Raw genomic sequence first — 18,622 nt, 5'->3', positions numbered from 1 at the left:
ACCTTATTAATTGTAATATTTATAACAATTTAATAATTTGAAAATATTTATAGAATAAAGGCACTAAATACAAATTGTACATACAATTGTCGAGGTTCATATTTATAATTTTTTGAGATAATTAATGAATTATAGTCGCAATGAAAAATTAAAATTAATTCTAAATAATTTTTTTTTATATTTATAAACAAAAATTAGAAATTTACTTTTATAAATAAAAAAAAGCACCAAAACAAATTTATTTAGAATCATATGATGTAATATAAAATCTTATTCTGTAGAATATTACTTTTGCAGAATATTTATTTGTTCGAATATTAATTTTATAGATAAATTTATTTGGTTTCGCACAAATTGAGGATTCGATCAAATTGAATTTCTGGTTAATTAATTTTCGTCTAAATAAAAATTCGGCAACATTGATAATTATTTAAAAATTTATTCTATAAAATGAAAATTCGACCAAATTAATATTCTGCTAATTGAAGATGCATTTATTAAATTACTATTCTGCAAATATAATAATCTACAGAATAAAATTCGATTCAAAAATAATTTCAAAAAAATTAGCCATGTGGCTCAAAAAATTTGTTTTAGAGCTTTTTCATGACTCCCGTTTATTAAACTAAATTTTATAATTTTTTTTTATATTCAGAGTTGTTAAATGATAATTTTTTATTATTGTTCGACTAATCGATATTTTTTCAAGGATTCAATTTTTTACACGCGCCTTTTTATTGCTTTAAAATTTTTAACATTTATTAAATTTTTTTGAAAATGTTACATTAAAATCAAATCATTTTTAAAAAATTCTGTAGAAGTGATATAACAAAAAAATTTTATACAATGCAAATTGTATAAATAAATAAAATTTTGCAGATTTTATTCTTGAAAATTGATATTTCATCTTTCAAAAAGTATAATTAATAATATTATTTTAACAATCAGCTTCGAAATAAATTTATATAGAATCATTTCTGAAAGTATAAATTTTTTTTAAAAAAATTAGGTCGCAATGACATCATCTGAAATATAATGGTATTGACCCTATTATTATATTTTAATAATTATTCTATTATTAATATTATGAATTAAATGAAATTCTTTCAAAATTTAATGTAAATGTTTAATTTTTAGTCACGTTCATAATGTTCATTAATAAAGATAAAAAGAAATCAAGAATTTTAAAAAAAAAATTACTAACAAATATTATTTAAAGTTTATAAAAACGTGTCAGTGTGTACCTGAAAAATCCGAGATTTCGATTTCTTCAACTGCGCAGCATCAACGAGATCATTCAAAACTTGAAAAAGAAAGTTTACAGATAATTAATTCCTTTAACATTCAATATTATTTCAGATGAATGTAATCTAAAAAAAAAAATAAAAATGAATTAATTTTTCTCTTATTTAAAAATAAATTATTTATCTAATAATAGAAAATCATTGAATACCTATTTATAATATTTTTTAGAGATCAGCTTCAAGAATGGAATTTTCAGTTTTAAAAATATTGGTCCTTCAATTGATATTTATCATATCATTTTCATTTGCTGAAGATAGAAATCCTATTGTTTTAGTTACATGGAATTTTTTTGAAGAAGCTGAAAGAGGTGATAATAAATTATTTACTATTTTTAACAAAAAAAAAAAAAAAAACAAAAAAAACTATGGCAAATGATTATTGTTGAATTTGAAATAATTGTTTCTAGCATGGCAGGCGATATACAAAGAAAAAAAAACTTCTTTAGATACAATTGAGGGCCTGGAAAGCACAACCGACGAAGCGCTCGGACTCAGGCAGTGAGTAGTGGGGATATTGCCATATTTCGATCTACTGACTCTCTGATTGGCTCTCACTGGCTGCCTGTGCAGGCAGCCGGAGGTGTGAGTGCGTCCTAACTGGCAATATCCCCACTACTCACTGCCTGAGTCCGAGCGCTTCGTCGGTTGTGCTTTCCAGGCCCTCAATTGAGGAAGCTCTTAGTTTATCTGAAAGTCTTCATTTTCGAACGGAAGTTGGATTTGGAGGAAGTCCTGATGAAAATGGAGAAACTACATTAGATTCTCTTATTATAGGTGGGTATAAATTTTTTAGTAATAAAATAAAAATTCGTTTTAAAATGTTTACGTATTTAAATATTTTTCAGAAACACAATGGATGTTGGTGCTGTTGGTTGGAAAATACCGAACATACACTTCTTGTTGGTGATCTTGATGTAGAATTCGCTCTTCAAATGGGATTTAAAAAACAATCATTGCAAACAAAAAACACTACAAATATGTGGGAAAAATGGAAGAATAATAATAATTGTCAACCGAATTTTTGGAAGGTATTATTTTTTAATTTATATTAAAATGTTTTCTAATTTATAATTTTAACGGATTGCAAAAAAAAAAGTATTTGAATTAAATTTTAGAACGTTGAACCAGATCCTTCAAAATCATGTGGCCCATATAAACCATATTGCTTCCTCATGGAGGAAGTATTTTCTATTTGAGTATCTTTCACTATTGTGAAAGATAATCAAATAGAAAATATGGAACATTTAATTCCTTCGGATGCTCATGATACAATTGGAAAGATTGCAATGGATACTAAAGGAAACATAGCCGCTGGAGTTTCTACGAATGGTTTAGATTATAAAATTCTCGGTAGAGTTGGAGATTCACCAATTCCAAGAGCTGGTGCTTATGCTGATTCGGAAATTGGTGACGCTGCTGAAACTGGTAAAGGTGATATTATGATGCGCTTTTTACCAAGGTGAGAAAATTTCATTCAAATGGAAATTAAATTTATTTTTAAATAAATTTTAAATTTTGTTCTAATTAAATATATAGAACATTCTTTTTATTAAATTTCGTTCTACACTAGAACGTCAATCGAGAACACGTCAGTCGAGAACAGAGCAAGGGAACACTTGAAGGGAAGTGGGAAAGCGGGTAGAATTTAGGTTATGACTGACGCCAAACTCGTACTTGTGATTTTTAAATTTAAGGTGGATTCAGTGCCCCACTAGTGAAAATCCCCTAGATAGAATTCACATTGTTGCGTAAGGCCCTTCATACGGCCCTGAGTGTTTTTATTTTCGAGCGATAAAAATCGCGTCAATCGAGAACAGCACTGCACATTCGTCTGTTCTCGATTGACGTTTTAGTGTACTTAATAGAATATTTACAATGGAGCAATTCCATGGGATTTGATCACAAGAATTTTTCATGATTGGAGCAATTTCATTGAAACCTTGTAAATATGTTCCTTTATTTGTACAGAATGAAAGCCCACAAACAATTTTTTAAAATTTTCAAAATTTTTTGAAATATCTCTAATTAAAAATTTGTCATTTTAAAAAAAAAAAAAACATGGAACTTTTTTTCCTGTTATCCAAATGAGATCAATTTTTTTCAAATTTCTCACAAAAAGATGCTATTTAAAAAAAAAATAGTTCATGAAAAAAAAAAAATTTTTTTGCATCTTTTTGTGTGAGAAATTTGAAAAAAAAATTGATCTCATTTGGATAACAAGAAAAAAAGTTACATATTTTTTTTAAAAAATGACAAATTTTTAATTAGAGATATCTCAAAAAATTTTGAAAATTTTGAAAAATTGTTTGTGGGCTTTTTATTCTGTACAAATAAAGGAACATATTCACAAGGTTTCAATAAAATTGCTCCAATCATCAAAAATTCTTGTTATCAAATCCCATGAAATTGCTCAATGTTCTTTTATTTTTTTTTTTTTTTACTTTTTCTTTAAGTTTTTTCACTGTCGAACAAATGAGACATGGTGCAACACCTAAACAAGCAGTAACAACTGCCATTAAAAGGATTGCAAAGTATTATCCAAAATATTATGGAGCAATTATTGCTTTTCATAAAAATGGCAGTTATGGAGTTGCATGTCATGGCAATATTACATTTCCTTAAGGTTTTCCATACTATGTTGCCGATGTAAATCTAGGAAAAGCAACTTTAAATTATGAAGCTTGCATCATTGATAATGATAATTACAAGCCTATTGGGATTTAATAATTGTTGTAATAATTCTATTACAAATACATTCACATGTTATATATAATTAAAATAAATATTTACTTCTTCGTGTGAATAAATAAAGAAAGAAAAAAAAAAACTATTTATTATAAAAAACAATACCCGACTTAATGAAAACTCAACTTTTGTTGACAATTAAATTTATTGTTTTAAAATGAAGATAATATTTACATTTCAAAAAAAAAAAAATATTATTTAATATTATTTCAAAAAATATTATTCAGTATTATTTCAAAAATATATTATTATTTACCTTTTGAAAGTCGTTAACAATCAAATAAAAAAGCTCATCATTAAATTTCTTGATAATTGTAATTTAAAGATATAAACTTTATGTATGCTTATAAATATTTTCAGGTTTTTTAAATGCTTTAATTTATATCAATTAACAAAATTTTTTAATAATTAAAAATGCAAAAATTAAATTATTTACAAACAATTTTGTAAATATTTTTTTTTTTATAAAATCATAATTTAAACGAGTGATTTTAAAAATAAACACATTAGATTAATATATATTTACGTTTATTATGTAATATAATAAAAGTACATATTACATATACAAATTTATAGGAAAAAAAAAAAAAAAAAAAACGTAATCCAACACAAGTTGACATAAATTATTGCTATTATGGTGATTATAGAAAAAATACACAAGACACATCAATTTGGGTGAAACTGTATGGGAAATATTTTCAAAATATTTGAAATATTCCAGTTTTATATCCATAATGCAAATAAAAAATAACTAATATTTAATTATAATAATAATTATTATTATGTTCTTTTCAATTTAAAATTACTAGGAAATCATTGTTATTTTAATTATGTACGATATTTATATAATGAACATTTTTCTAAGAAATATTTAATTTATGTACCTAAAATATGAGGAACAAAAGTTAATAGAAATGACAATTTATTAAGAAATGAGTGCAAAAGTATTATGAATTGTGAAAAACTATCTAACAGGATTTAATATTTATATATCTATATATACTTTTATTGGAATTGATTCATCTCACAAATATAGATATATCATTGTTGTAAATAAAGCAAAATAATTGAATTTTCACATAAAATTACTGAAAATATTTTCACAGTAAAAAAAAAAAGAGATTTTCAGATAAATATAACTAATAACAGTAAACGGTGTTCACATAACTTGAAAGTATTTTTTTTTTTTACTAAGAGATTAAATTTTCTTATATTAATCGCTGAAAGTATTTTCCAATATTTTCCTAATTTCTTTAATTTAATTTGAATATTGTACATTAGTAAAATTTGAATGTACGAAAATTATAGGAGAGAGATATACCTATATATATCAAATTTTCAATATTTTCCAGTCTATTTGTACAATTAAAAAAAAAAAAATTTATGCACTGTCAAAATTTCAATAATAATGAAATAATCAGTATAAAGAAAATGTCTTGAGTAATTTTCTTGCGTCTATTCTCTACGTTTTGCGTTCATTACTTAACCATTGCCGTCTTCTTGAAGGCATATTTGAGAAATTTTTGGCATCGCAAGGCCATTTATGCTGTCATTTGTTTTCTTATTCATCAGTTGTTTTTTTTTTTGCCAAATTCAAGTTGTTGTTGTTTTTTTTTCTTTTTCTATAAGGCAAGATTCAACTAACTTGTTGGAGGTGGCGGTGGTGGTGGTTGAGCGAGTAAAGTGGGCAATGAATTAAGATCGATACCAGGTGGTGCGGGTGTTTGTTGTTGTGGTGGTGGTGGAACTGGTGCTGCGGGAGGCCAACCTTGCATTTGAGGTGGTTGCCAAGGTGCAAATCCTGGTGGAGGAGCCGTTCCCGGTGGAGGTGGTCGCATTGGTTGTTGTTGATTTTGTTGCCAAGGTGGAATTCCCATTCCAGGTGGTGGCATTTGAGTTGGTGGCATTTGTCCAGGAGGCGGTGGTTGATTATTTCCTGGTGCTTGGAAATTGGCTGAGGGAGAAAGGTAAAATTGTTCAATTCGAGAAAAACTTATTTTTTTCCCTCTAATAGTATATATATTATATATATGGGGCATTCTATTTTAAAATTATACCCCTAGTAAACAATTGACAATATAAGACATTTTTTAAATAATTATTTCTCCCATTTAATTAAATTAAATTACTTTTGCAATGAGTGGTTTCGAAAGAGAAATTTCTAAACTTTATTATTGTAAAAAAAATTTAAAAAAAAAACGTTTAATTAGCATAAAAAATTTAGTTTGAAGGTTAAACTTATAAATATCTCAAAACACGTTGTCTCCGATTTTGACAAAATCTGTGTCAAAAGAAAGCTTAAATATTCTATTTTTTATTTCCGTAAAGTTTATAATGGACATTTTCGAGGATTTCGAGAAATTAATTAAAATTCTCAGACGTTTCAAAGGTTAAAAAGGGTTGAAATTTGCATGAATAGAGAACCTCTGTTCAAATACAGCGGCATTTGTTTTTACGAAATTTTTAAATAAATAAATTTTAAAACTTCAATTTTAATCTTAATAATTTTTTTAAATTTGAAAAATTTTTAATTGCAAATAGCTAAAGATCAATATATTTATTGTTTACAATATTTTTTTTCTCTAATGTCAAGTGATGTAATAATGTAAGGTTAATAGAAATTAAATTTAAAAAACAAAATCCGCTCTTAAAGAAATGGTTCTCCATTCACACAAATTTCAATCCTTTTTAACCCCCGAAACGTCTGAGAATTTTAATTAATTTCTGGAAATTCTCGAAAATGTCCATTATAAACTTTACGGAAATAAAAAATAGAATATTTAAGCTTTCTTTTGACATAGATTTTGTCAAAATCGGAGACAACGTGTTTTGAGATATTTATAAGTTTAACCTTCAAACTAAATTTTTTATGCTAATTAAACGTTTTTTTTTTAAATTTTTTTTACAATAATAAAGTTTAGAAATTTCTCTTTCGAAACCACTCATTGCAAAAGTAATTTGATTTAATTAAATGGGAGAAATAATTATTTAAAAAATGTCTTATATTGTCAATTGTTTACTAGGGGTATAATTTTAAAATAGAATGCCCCATATATATATTTTTTTTCTTTTTTTACTAGAGATCAAACTGGAAAAAAGTCGTTGTAATCTAATTTCTGGGGGTCCAGCGATTCTTGAAGAAAAAAAAATACAAGGACTTTTCAAGGTTTCTCAAGGTTGCAAAATAATTTTTCTTTTTCAAGAAAAAGAAAAAAATTCTTTTACGTTTCCATGTAGAAACTATGAAAATATTTTTTTTTATAAAAAGTATCTCCAAAATTGAAAAAAGTATCAAAAAAGTGGCATCATTAAAATGAAGTAAAATTAGTTTTCTAAGTTTAACGTTAAAATGTAAATTTTTTCTAGTCTAAAAAAATTGTAAGAAAAATTCTGAGGAATAAAATTAACATTATTTTTCTCTTGATTATTTAAAAAAAAAACTATCTATTGTTAAATTTCGATTAAATTTTTGTTTTTGGCACAACGGTAGGGGAACGTATTATTATTCCATAAAACTGATTTTTCTCATAAATTTTTATTTTATAAAATTTTGTATATATATATTTTATTTGATTTCGTGACACAAAATATTGACACTAATATTGTTGGAAAAGAAAAATCGATTTTTGCAATTTTTTGCAATTTTTTATTTTTTTACGATAATAACACAGAAAATACGTCACTATTTTAAATCTCAGCTAAAAAAAATTTTTTTTCACAAAGTGACATTAACATTATTCCAATACACACACTAAATATTTTACTATAATATAATAAATATAAATATTAACAACACAGAATTTTTTTTTTTGAACGAATATTTACTCAAACGGAATTTTCAAAGTAACAATTTTTTATTTTGACAGAATTTTTATTTTACAAAATTTCTCTTTACCCAACTGTTTCTTAAAGAGAATTCTAATTAAACATATTTTTAATTTATTAAAATTCACATTCAGTAGAATTTTAAGTAATTCGAATTTTGAAATCCTAGAACATGAAATCGGAAACTTATAAATATAATATTTTTAAAACAACAATTTTAATTAAAAATCTCCAAAAATTCAATTATTTCTAATTAACTCAAACTCTTTTAAAATTCAATTATTTCTAAAATTCTAAAATTTTTTGCTAAATTAATAATTTCAATAAACTTTATCTAATTATTCAAAAACTCAATTAAATAAAACAGTTTTTAATTAAAAATTTTTCTAAAATTCAATGACTGTTTGAAACTTTGTTAATAATTTTCAGCAATTCTAATTTAATAAAATTTTAATTCAAAATCTCCTAAAATTCAATTATTATTAAAAATTTTGATTCAAATTTTTTATTGCAATAATTATTTCTAATAACTTTAATCAAGATCTTGGCATTTCAATTATTTAATAAAACATTTTTCAATTCAAAATACTATAAAATTCAATTATTGTCTGAATATCGGTTAAATTAGAATTATTTAAAAAAAAACAGTTGGGTAAAGAAAAATTTTGTAAAATAAAAATTTTGTTAGAAAAAAATTGTCAAATTAAAAATTATGTTAAATGCTATTTTGAAAAATGAAAAAAAACTGTGTATTTTGTAGCCACTGTGTAAAAAATAATTATATAAAGCAGTAGTTCACGCGGCCAATAATAAATCATCAACTTAGCAAACTTTTAGGAATAAAAAAATTCGCTAAAATTTAAAATTCTTAAATTTTATCATTTTTAAAATTATTTTTTTGAAAAAAGTAGCATTCAGTGGCTTTTGGCCAAAATTAGTAGAAAAAAAGTAGCCTTGTCAAAAAAAAGTACAAAAAAAAGTAAAAAAGTGTGTCACTTTGAAGCCTGGTATAAAAATAAATTTTGTGTTCAGCACAGTTACTTTAAGGGTTACTTTAAAATTTTTTAATTATTCAAGGAAATCATACTTTTTTTTCTTGTATAATTTGGGACTAACATAATGGGTGTTGAAAAAAAAAGAAAATTTTAATTTTTGATTATTTTAGAATAATAAAACAAAAAAATTTCGTCGCGATTATTAAAATTGCGCAAATCAGAAATTATCAAGAAAAATGTGATTGAAAAAAAAGTGGATAAATGTAAAATAAAAAAGACAGTTAAAAACAATACCTGGCATCCAAGGCATAAGAGGTGGAATATTTGGTTGACTGGTAGAGCCAGGAGGAGGTGGTGGTGGTTGCATAACTCCCGGTGGAGGTGGCATGCTGACTGGTGGTTGCCACTGCATACCCATACCATTCATATTATTGACATCGCCTTGCGACCAAGGTGGTGGTGGTGGTGCCATTCCAGGTGGAGGCATCATCGGACCTCCTTGCATCATTTGAGGTGGAGGATGAGCTGGTGCTGCCATAAGTGCCCTTGGAGCTTGTTGCCTAAATTTACCATAGAAATTAATTCAACATTTTTAATTTACCTTCTCTTGGAGAATTGATAATAATTTTCATCTCAAATCCTATATTTATTTACCAAGTAATAAATTTCAACTATTATTATTATTATTATTATTATATATTTATATTATATAAATAATTCAGAAAAATTTAGAGTTTTCCTAGCATTTTGTTTAGCAAAATTTTTAATTTTTATAATTCGTATTTTTTTTAATCAATCAGTTATAAAATTTCTTTTCACAAATTCTTCATTTTTCATTCATCACAAGTTTCAATTTGAAAGAAAATCAAAATATGAATTTTTAAAAACATTTCAATGTTGAATTTTCAAGGCCACTCTGAATAAATTTTTTTCGTTTTCTTTTATTGTTCTTCTTTGTGAACATTTTTTTTATTTTCTTTTATTTTGTTATTTAATTTGATATAGTGAATAAAAAATTAAATACCTGTCAAAGAGGCCAGGATAATTTGTACTTGGAATAGAATTATTTGGTCTTTGAGCTGTTTTCGATCTGTCTGGTGGTGGACCTTCTCCCAATTCGGCCATCAGTGACATATATTCCTCGTCAATTTTTGCTTTATCGCCTGCTTGTGCTAATCCTGCAGCAGCTGGACCACCCATTCCGGGACGTTTAGATCTACAATCTCTTGCAATATGACCCGCACCTCCACAACTTGAGCACACAATATTGTTGGTCACGTTTGGCTTATCGGGACACTGTAAAAAAAAAAAAAAATTTTTTATTATTATTATTTCCAAGTACATGATTTCAAAAAATAAAAAAAGCTAAAAATGAATTCAATATAGATTATTTTTCTATTATTTATTTATTTTGTAATTATAATTAATCTATTAGATACTATTTTTAATATTTTTTACAGACAATTTTTTAAAACTTTTTTTTTTATGAGTTTGAATGTTATTTAAATATAATTTACGAACCAGCCACGATTTATGATCAGAAGCTCCGCAATTTGTGCAACGTGGACCGTCATTTTCCCTTAAAGTTCCATTCAACAATGCTAATTCTCTCAATTGATTGCGACGCAAATCATTTTGTCCCTCTGGTACTTCAACGCCTTGTCGAATAATTTCATGTATCTGTAAAAAAGAAAATCATGTTTTTTGTTTTAACGACAAAAAAAAAATTCTTGGGTGTTTGACAAAAAAGGAAAAATGTATGTTCTTACTCTTTCGACTGCTTTTTTCACGGCATCTAAATTATTTGCAGTGATATATGCGTGTAAAGGTTCATCTTCACCTGGCAAAGGTTGACCATCTTTTCGTCCAACTTTACCCTCTTTTACACTTCCTTTGCCACGAATTATAATTTTTGCGCCTGTTTCTTTTTCCATTGCTAAGAAAATAGAGAAACAAACACGTGTGTTTCATTTATTATTTTCTACATTTTTATAAAATATTTATTTATTTAAAATAGAAATATATTATTTGAACAAGTAGTTTAATATTTCAAAATTTTCTTTAACGTTTATCGTAATCTTAATAAGTTTAAATAAAAATTAACATTGAATAAAGAATAATTAATTATATAAAAACAAAATAACATATTAACAATTATCAAATTTATGTATATTAGTTATTTTATTTAAATTATTTTCACTTTTTTAAAAAAAAAATCATTTCAACAACTAAACGTTTATAAAAATTGGATTCAAAATGTAAAATTTTGAAATTATTCCACTTTATGAGATGTGAAATCAGTGAAATATTTAATATTATTAATTTGATTGTGCTTATTAAGCGAATATTTCCCTCGAGTTTTATAAAAGTTTCGTTTTTCGATATCCAACTGAATGCGTCTCAATTAATTATTAGATGTAAGAAACTTTTTCTGTTAATATTAATAAATGAAATAAAAACTCACATTTCAAAGTATTTCCACGTGGTCCAATTAACAAACCAACAAAATTAATGTCAGGATGTTCTTCTTGAGGAATCATTACTTTATCGTGCACACGAATAATTGGTGGCCTGTAAATTTAAAAACGAAAAAAACTCCTTTAATAATATCTTCAATCACTTATTTTCATAATAGAAACATTTCATTATATTTTTAAATAAATAAATATTTTAACTAAAGTTGTTAACAACTAATTCTAAAAAATTATAATAATTTTTACGAATAATTTTGAAAATATCAAGATAACAAAATGAAAAGAATTTTATTAAAATTTGTGTTCTTTATTTTAAAGTATTAATTTAAAGTGTATAACATAAATAAACAAATTTTATGATTCTTACTCATTAATTATAAAAAAGTGAAATTATTGAATTAAATAAAAACTTAATAAATATAAAGAACTTGCGATGAATTTTTTGATTTTCTTTACACTTTACACGACTTTTATCGACTTATTTTAATAAAATGCGACATTTTTTTTTTACATTTGAAAAAAAATCTAAATAAAATAAATTTTTTTAGTATAAAATGTAGATCTTCTTCAGATCTTCTCTAATTCAATTATTTAACAAATTTTGAACTAAAATGATTCTTCACTAAATTAATTATTTTTAATAATTTTAATTAAATACATCACAAATTCAATTATATCAAAATTATTTTTCTATTAAAATTTTTACGAAATTTAACAATTGTTTATAATTTAAAAGAAAATATCACAATAAAATTGAATTATTTTTTAAAAATTTCAATTCAAAATAAACTAAAATTCACTTATTACCCGAAATTTTAATTCAAAATCAATTAAAATTCAATAATTATCCAAAATTTTCAATTTAAAATTTTATTATTTACCAAGTTTTCAATTTAAAATGAAATAAAATTCAATTATTTTCTAAAATTTCTATTCAAAATTAATTATCCAAATTTTTAATCAATAATGAACCTAAATTCAATTATTATCCAAAATTTCAATTCAAATTCAATTATTTCCCAAAATTTTCAATTCAAAATGAACTGAAATTCAATTATTTTCCAAATTTAAAATCAAATAAAATTTAATTATTCTCAAAAATTTGAATTCAAAATTAATTGAATTTTCAATAATTTGAATTTAAAAGCATCTAAAATTTAATTATTTCTAAAATTTTCCATCGAAAATTTTTTTTCTAAAATTTAATAATTTCAATTATAACTCTAAGGAAATTCAATTATTTTTAACTATTTTAATAATATTCTTTGAAAATTCAACTATCTGAAACCATTTTTCAATTAAAAATGATTTTCAAATTATTGTATTTTGTCCGCATTTTCTAATAAATTTTTAGTGAAATCATCTAAAATTTTAATTAAAAATCACTTAAAGTTTCAATTAATTTCAAAAATCTCAATTTTAAATCTTTGAAAATTCAATTAAATTTAAAAAATGTTTTCCAAAAATTGTTTGATAAATTATTTTTAGTTCTGTAAAATTTAATAATTGTTTGAAAATTAACAATATCTTTTGAAATTTAATTATTTCTAAAAATTTCAACTTTAACCCTTCGAAAAGGATTATTATTTAAAAAAAAAATTTTATTTAAAAATCTGTAAAATATTTTTGTTAAAATAAAAAACAAATCCACTTTTTTTGGAATATAAATCGACTAAACCGACTTTTTGTGTCTTTAAGTTGATTTGAGGCCTGTGTTTTTATAATTAATATTTAATAGGTATTCGTTGGCCCCTGGTACCTTAAAAATTAATTTTTAAAAATAAATTTTTTTCAAATTACTATCTTGTACGAAATTTCCTGGCGCATATTTTTTCTCATCATAAATTTTTTGTATTTGTATACAATTTTTGAATCAATATACAACTTTAAAAAAAATTTCGTTGGTAAACGTTGTGTACTTCAGCTTCGCGAATTGAATTTTCGAATTTGAAATTTTAAAGAAACTTATTACGAAATTTGGAAACACAATTATACAACTTTGGCAAAAATGAGAAAAAGAATTGTCAAAATTTGACACGTCATAAGATTACTATTAAAAAAAAAACACGTGAAATCAGAAAAGGCCAACTTCAAGTTAGGACAGAAGGACAGACCAAGCATTTTATTATTATATATAATTAAAAGTATTATACGAAGCTGAAGTACGCAACGTTTATGATAAACGATGTTTATAAGAAATAATTTTTAAAATGAAAAATTTTATAATTTTTTGCCTAAAAAATATTTTTCTTATAATTTGTTGATTAATGAAAACTACAAGAAATATTTTTTAAGCAAAGAATTATTAAATTTTTCATTTTAAAAAATTATTTCTTTAAAAATCGTTTATCATAAACGTTGCGTACTTCAGCTTCGTAGTATTATTCTCTTCTAAACTTACTTATAATCTGGTGGTGGTTTAAATTCCGGATTGAGTTTGAGAATTTTCTGAATGAGATTATGACGTTCTTCTTCCAATTTACGTCTTGTACGATATTCACGTGTATTTAACCGTTTCCCATCACTACTGTAAATCGGCTCAGGTGATGGTGATCTGAAAAAAAAATATACAAAACTTACATTAAAATTGCCTGCAAAAAGATGGTACTAGCATACAAGCAACCTGATTAACTATATTTCACAGAGTTGGTAAAATTTTCTTAAAACCAAATTTTTTTTTATTATCTATTTACAAATATTTTTATAATAAAAAAATTTATTTTACTGCAAAAATAAGTAATTATATAATTTTTATTTCATTGAAAAAATAATTTTGCCAACTCTCTGAATGGAAAGTAAATCTCTAAACTTTTTCTTTTTTTCTAAATATTTAAATGCTCAGTATTAGAATGAAATTTCTGAATTAAATATAGTCCGCGTTCAATAAGAAACTAAATCGGGAAAGAAATGTTTTTTAAAAATTTGTTAGAAATAATTAATCCTAAAAGAAGCTGTTTATTATTCGAATGTAAAATAGAAAAAAATTATTCTGATTAATAAATATTAGGGTTCTCTCTCCTAGTTATATTTTTTTATTTTTCTAAATAATTATCTTTAAACACGGGCAATCTCTCTTTGCGGAAAAACCAATTCTGAATATATAGTAAAAGTTGTTTATTTTTCCAAGATTGCCTTTGTAACACAAAGTAACGAATCGCTCTGCTGTAAGTGCACAGTGCAAAGTTTTTTTTTTTTTTTTTTTTTTTCATTTATTAATAATTTTTATTGAAGGTAACCACTCGAAGACTGCTCGTTTGTGCACGGCAGAATTGGACAATGACGTCAGCTGCTAAGAGATAAACCCTGTGATTATTAGGAAATAATAATTTCTTTTCATTAGTCATCAATATCTCTAATTAATTATTATTATTATTATAAATAAATATTATTGCGGATGTCAATTTTATAAATACAATAGTCGTATAAATAAGTTCAGTTAATACTGAACAGGTTAAACCTGTTGGAAAGTAAATCGTTTCATTAAAATTTGATTATTATATTATTCGAAAATGATTATTATTTAAATACACCTGAAAGTAACGTTAAATCGTTCTATACAGCAATGCGATTAGTATATTATGAAAAAATTTTTTAAATATATTATAAATTTGAATTTTTTAATATATTATAATTATTGTCCTGTAATTTGCGCGGGAAAATTTTTTTATTATTAGTCCGGGGAAAATGAAACTGAAAAATTAACCGTTATTAAATGCGAATGATTTTTACACTTTTTGCACTGTAAACAAATTGGTCATCCTTTTTATGAAAAAAACAAGGGTTGCCACAAGACTAAATTTTTCAAATTCTCTAACATGGAATTTTTTTTTTATTAAATTTAATGAATTATATAATAGAAAATTAATAATTGGAAGTTGGAAAAACTGTGTTTTTCTATTATATTTCATAGGGATTACAGTATTTTTTTTCTTGAAAATAAATAAAATGGTGAATTATTTATTGACAATAAATGACAAAAAAAAAAGATAAAGATTTTTCATGAATAATTGAAGCATTAAAAAATAAAATTTTTGGAAAATTTGAAAGTTGAAGCAAATAAAATTTAGATAAATTCAAATTTGAATAATTTTTAACTGAAAATAATGAAAATATGAATAAATTAATATTCAGATAATTTGAAAATTAAATCAAATAATCTTTAGATAGATCGAAATTTCGTTAATTTTAAGTTGCGATCGACTGAATTTCTATTTGATTAAAATTTTAATTAATAAATTTGTTTTCACCAATAAAAATTAGAATTGATTGAAATTTGAATTGAATAAAATTTAATTAAATTGACATTTTCATGAATCAAAATTTAAACACATTAAAATTTCGATAAATTGAATTTTTGATTGATTGAATTAATGATTGATTAGAATAAAAATGAATTTAAATTTAGATCAATTACAATTTTAATCAATAAATATTTCAACTAATTTAAATTCAATTTTATTGAAATTTGTCCTAAATAATTTTTAAATCGATGAAAAATTATGAGCCAAAAGTTCTGAACCTTCAAATAAACGAAATATTTATATAAATTATTAAAAATTATGATGGCAATGTAAAATAAAACAGTAAACTAAAGAATTATTAAATTAATAACTTCTTTTTTAGATATTTAAAACAATATTTTGTAATAAAATTCGTATTTAAAGAAGTTGCAAAAAAAAATTTCGTTCATATGAACTTTCAAAACTTTTGGCTCATGTAAAATTTTGATAAATTCAACAATTGAATCAACAGAATTATTTATAGAAAAAAAATAAAAAATCTATCATTTTGTGTTTTCTAAATTAATATAAGTTCAAGGATTATTAAAAAAAATTGTTTTTAAACCAATAAATTATTTTTCAACATTCCTGAGGTTAAATCCATATTTTTACAATTTGAATTGAATTATTTTTTAAATACATTCGCAAATTAATCGAATCATGCGAAAGATGAAAAAAATACGAAATTATCACAATAGGTGACAAAATTTTTTAAATAGCTGATTACATTTATTTTTTAGAGGCAAAAATTGTTAAAATTTTTTAAGCAGAAAGGAAGTATATACATTGAATTTTTCTGTAAATTTGTTCAATTTTCCAAATTTTCCCCGACTTGTGACTACCTTGAAAAACTAAATTTTCTATTCTTGGACGAAACCGATTTGCATTCAATATGCATAAAGTATAATTGTTTTTTTCTATCGATTCTGCTTTTTTTAGCAGAATTTACTTTTATCAGAAATCTCTTTGTTTTTGCAAAAAAAAGGAAAAAAAAAAAAGTTTCACGCATCTGAGAAAAATTTTATTATAATAAACATTATATAGGGAAAAAATAACTATTATTTGTTAAACATTGCTAATCGTTATTGTAATCTTTTTTATTTTTATTAAAAATTATTTAAGTAATTTTTAAGTTCTCCAATAATATTCAATTGTTTTATTTTTCGAATTGTAAATAAATTTATAAAGATAAAATTATTTTCTTGATAATAAATTGATTAGCAATGATTAGCAATAGTAGTGAAGAATTAGTTAAAAAAGAAATTGATTAGATCAAACCAATATTATCAAAATTCAGCTTCTGTGATGTGGGAGAGAGAAAGAGAGAGAGAGAGAGCACGGCATGGATAAAAGCCGCCTTATTCAGAGCATCGGTATTCCACTAAGTTAGACGTAGCCAATTTTCTTTTTTTTATCATTTATATTTAGAGAATTCTTTTAAAGCCCTTGAGCAGAAGGCTGTGTAGGTAGAATTGATGAATATGTTATGTTCATTAATTTTTTTTTTTTTTTTTTGGTACTTAAGTATCGTTCAAACCTTTCCTCAGGGTTAAGCGGTATTCCAAGATCTCCAGTGCGTAGTTTCCTGCTGATTTCCTCAATCTGCAGCTGAACTGTAAACCAACGGGTTAGAGGGGGCGGAAACCCCAACAGTTAGATGATTTATCAATTTTGTTAAAGATGTGTACAAGATTTTTTCAACAAAAAGTAAAATATTTTTTTTCTTCATTTATTTATTTATTTTTTTGAAATAACAAAGAAACAAAAATAAATGAAGAAAATTGCATTTTTCTGAAAAATTTACGATTTTAATAAAAATTTTTTTTTTGTAAATAAATTTACAATTAAAAATTAAATAGATAATTTTTTTTTTTCATTAATTTTGTTTTCTTACCTTCGATGACCAGTGAATTTTATTTATTTTTTTTTTATTAAAAATATATACTTACATCTCTTTTATTGATATCTACGTTATCAATTAAGATTTTAATGAAATTATACACAGAAATGAAATTCGATAAATTTTATATATACATTTTCTTATAGATGAGGAGTAAAGCGCTTATTTTTAATATAGAAAATTTAGAATAGATCTAAACTTACAGAGGTATGCTTGCTCCTGTTCAGGTGTAAGATTGGTTGGCAAAACTGTTGGCATTCCAGGAATAAAAGTTTTGTCATGTTCACTACCACCCCATCTTGATTTCCTTTTTTTTCTACGCTCTTCCTTTGATTCTTTTTCCTGATTGCCATCACCTCAAGAAAGAAAATTTCCAATTAAATATTATAGAAAAATTGTAATTGTAACTTTCCAAGTTAAAGAGGTTATGAAGAGTACAAAATTCACGATAAATGTGTAAAAATTTAATCGAAATTAAAAATAATTTTGATAAAAACTTTCGTGAATTATTTGTTATTGATCGTTGCTAATTTTTTTTGTATAAGAATTTTTTTTTTTTTTTTTTTTTTTTTTTATTACCTTCGACTTCACGCTTCCTAGATGTTGAATTAGCAATTGCCTGGGATACAGCAGCGGCTGCAGCAGCCGCAGCAGCTGCTGCATCACGTATATAGCCCGGATTTAAAAGAGATGTAAAATTTCGCGATTGATTCATAGCGTGGTTATTCTTTTCTTTTTTTTCGGCACGCTTCTCTTTTTCAAAAAACCTCCTCTATCTTTTTTTTGGAGCAATGTTGTTACTTTGCCTGCTAAATCTTTTATTTTTAACTTCACGTGTTTTTATTTAAAATACTAAGAAAATAAAAACTTTAAAATATTAATGAAACTCATTCAAAAGGACAAAATAGTTAAAATTCACTTTTCAATTCGTAAAAATGAAAAAAAAAACTTGAAATTCACTTTCGACCGGAGACTTTGGCAGCCATTTTGTGGAGTCAGCAGCCGTCAGCAGGAAGCTCTGCTAATTGCGCATGCGTCTCAATAATTTGGACAATTTCTTAATATTAGCCAATTGAATTGTCTTTCGATCACGTGATTC

At 24.2% G+C, this 18,622-nt stretch overlaps 1 protein-coding gene, 1 long non-coding RNA gene and 1 pseudogene across 2 annotated transcripts; 1 reads left to right on the top strand and 2 right to left on the bottom strand.

Moving 5' to 3' along the window:
• Nucleotide 1: 1 nt before the first annotated feature.
• Nucleotides 2-1,612, bottom strand: LOC127276736 (uncharacterized). The gene is made up of 3 exons (XR_007842247.1): nt 1,454-1,612; nt 1,245-1,370; nt 2-1,025 (listed from the first exon to the last, which is right to left on the bottom strand). It is a non-coding gene; the product is annotated as an uncharacterized LOC127276736 (long non-coding RNA).
• Nucleotides 1,613-2,156: 544 nt separating this feature from the next.
• LOC127276751 (N(4)-(Beta-N-acetylglucosaminyl)-L-asparaginase-like) lies at nt 2,157-4,151 on the top strand (annotated as a pseudogene).
• Nucleotides 4,152-4,560: 409 nt separating this feature from the next.
• On the bottom strand, nt 4,561-18,532 carry LOC127276668 (splicing factor 1-like). The gene is made up of 10 exons (XM_051297273.1): nt 18,103-18,532; nt 17,727-17,879; nt 17,161-17,236; nt 13,745-13,897; nt 11,334-11,440; nt 10,639-10,805; nt 10,391-10,549; nt 9,894-10,165; nt 9,164-9,429; nt 4,561-6,003 (listed from the first exon to the last, which is right to left on the bottom strand). The coding sequence occupies exons 1-10, from the start codon at nt 18,236-18,238 to the stop codon at nt 5,690-5,692; spliced, it is 1,803 nt and encodes a 600-aa protein (XP_051153230.1). The 5' UTR covers nt 18,239-18,532; the 3' UTR covers nt 4,561-5,689.
• Nucleotides 18,533-18,622: the final 90 nt, after the last annotated feature.

The sequence above is a fragment of the Leptopilina boulardi genome, unplaced genomic scaffold (assembly GCF_019393585.1).
Source record: "Leptopilina boulardi isolate dan_hultmark-lab unplaced genomic scaffold, ZJU_Lbou_2.1 LbouV2_103, whole genome shotgun sequence".
NCBI lineage: Eukaryota > Metazoa > Arthropoda > Insecta > Hymenoptera > Figitidae > Leptopilina > Leptopilina boulardi.
Note: the sequence above shows the minus strand (reverse complement) of the source record. Positions and strands in the feature narration are given on the sequence as shown.

What these genes read in the sequence shown, in the direction of transcription:
- LOC127276668 (XM_051297273.1), bottom strand. Translation starts at nt 18,238, where the DNA reads ATGAATCAATCGCGAAATTTTACATCTCTTTTAAATCCGGGCTATATA. An exon ending in TGAAAAAAGCAGTCGAAAGA is followed by an intron (nt 10,550 to 10,638) that starts GTAAGAACATAC and finishes TCTTTTTTACAG; the next exon opens with ATACATGAAATTATTCGACA. An exon ending in TATCCTGGCCTCTTTGACAG is followed by an intron (nt 9,430 to 9,893) that starts GTATTTAATTTT and finishes TGGTAAATTTAG; the next exon opens with GCAACAAGCTCCAAGGGCAC.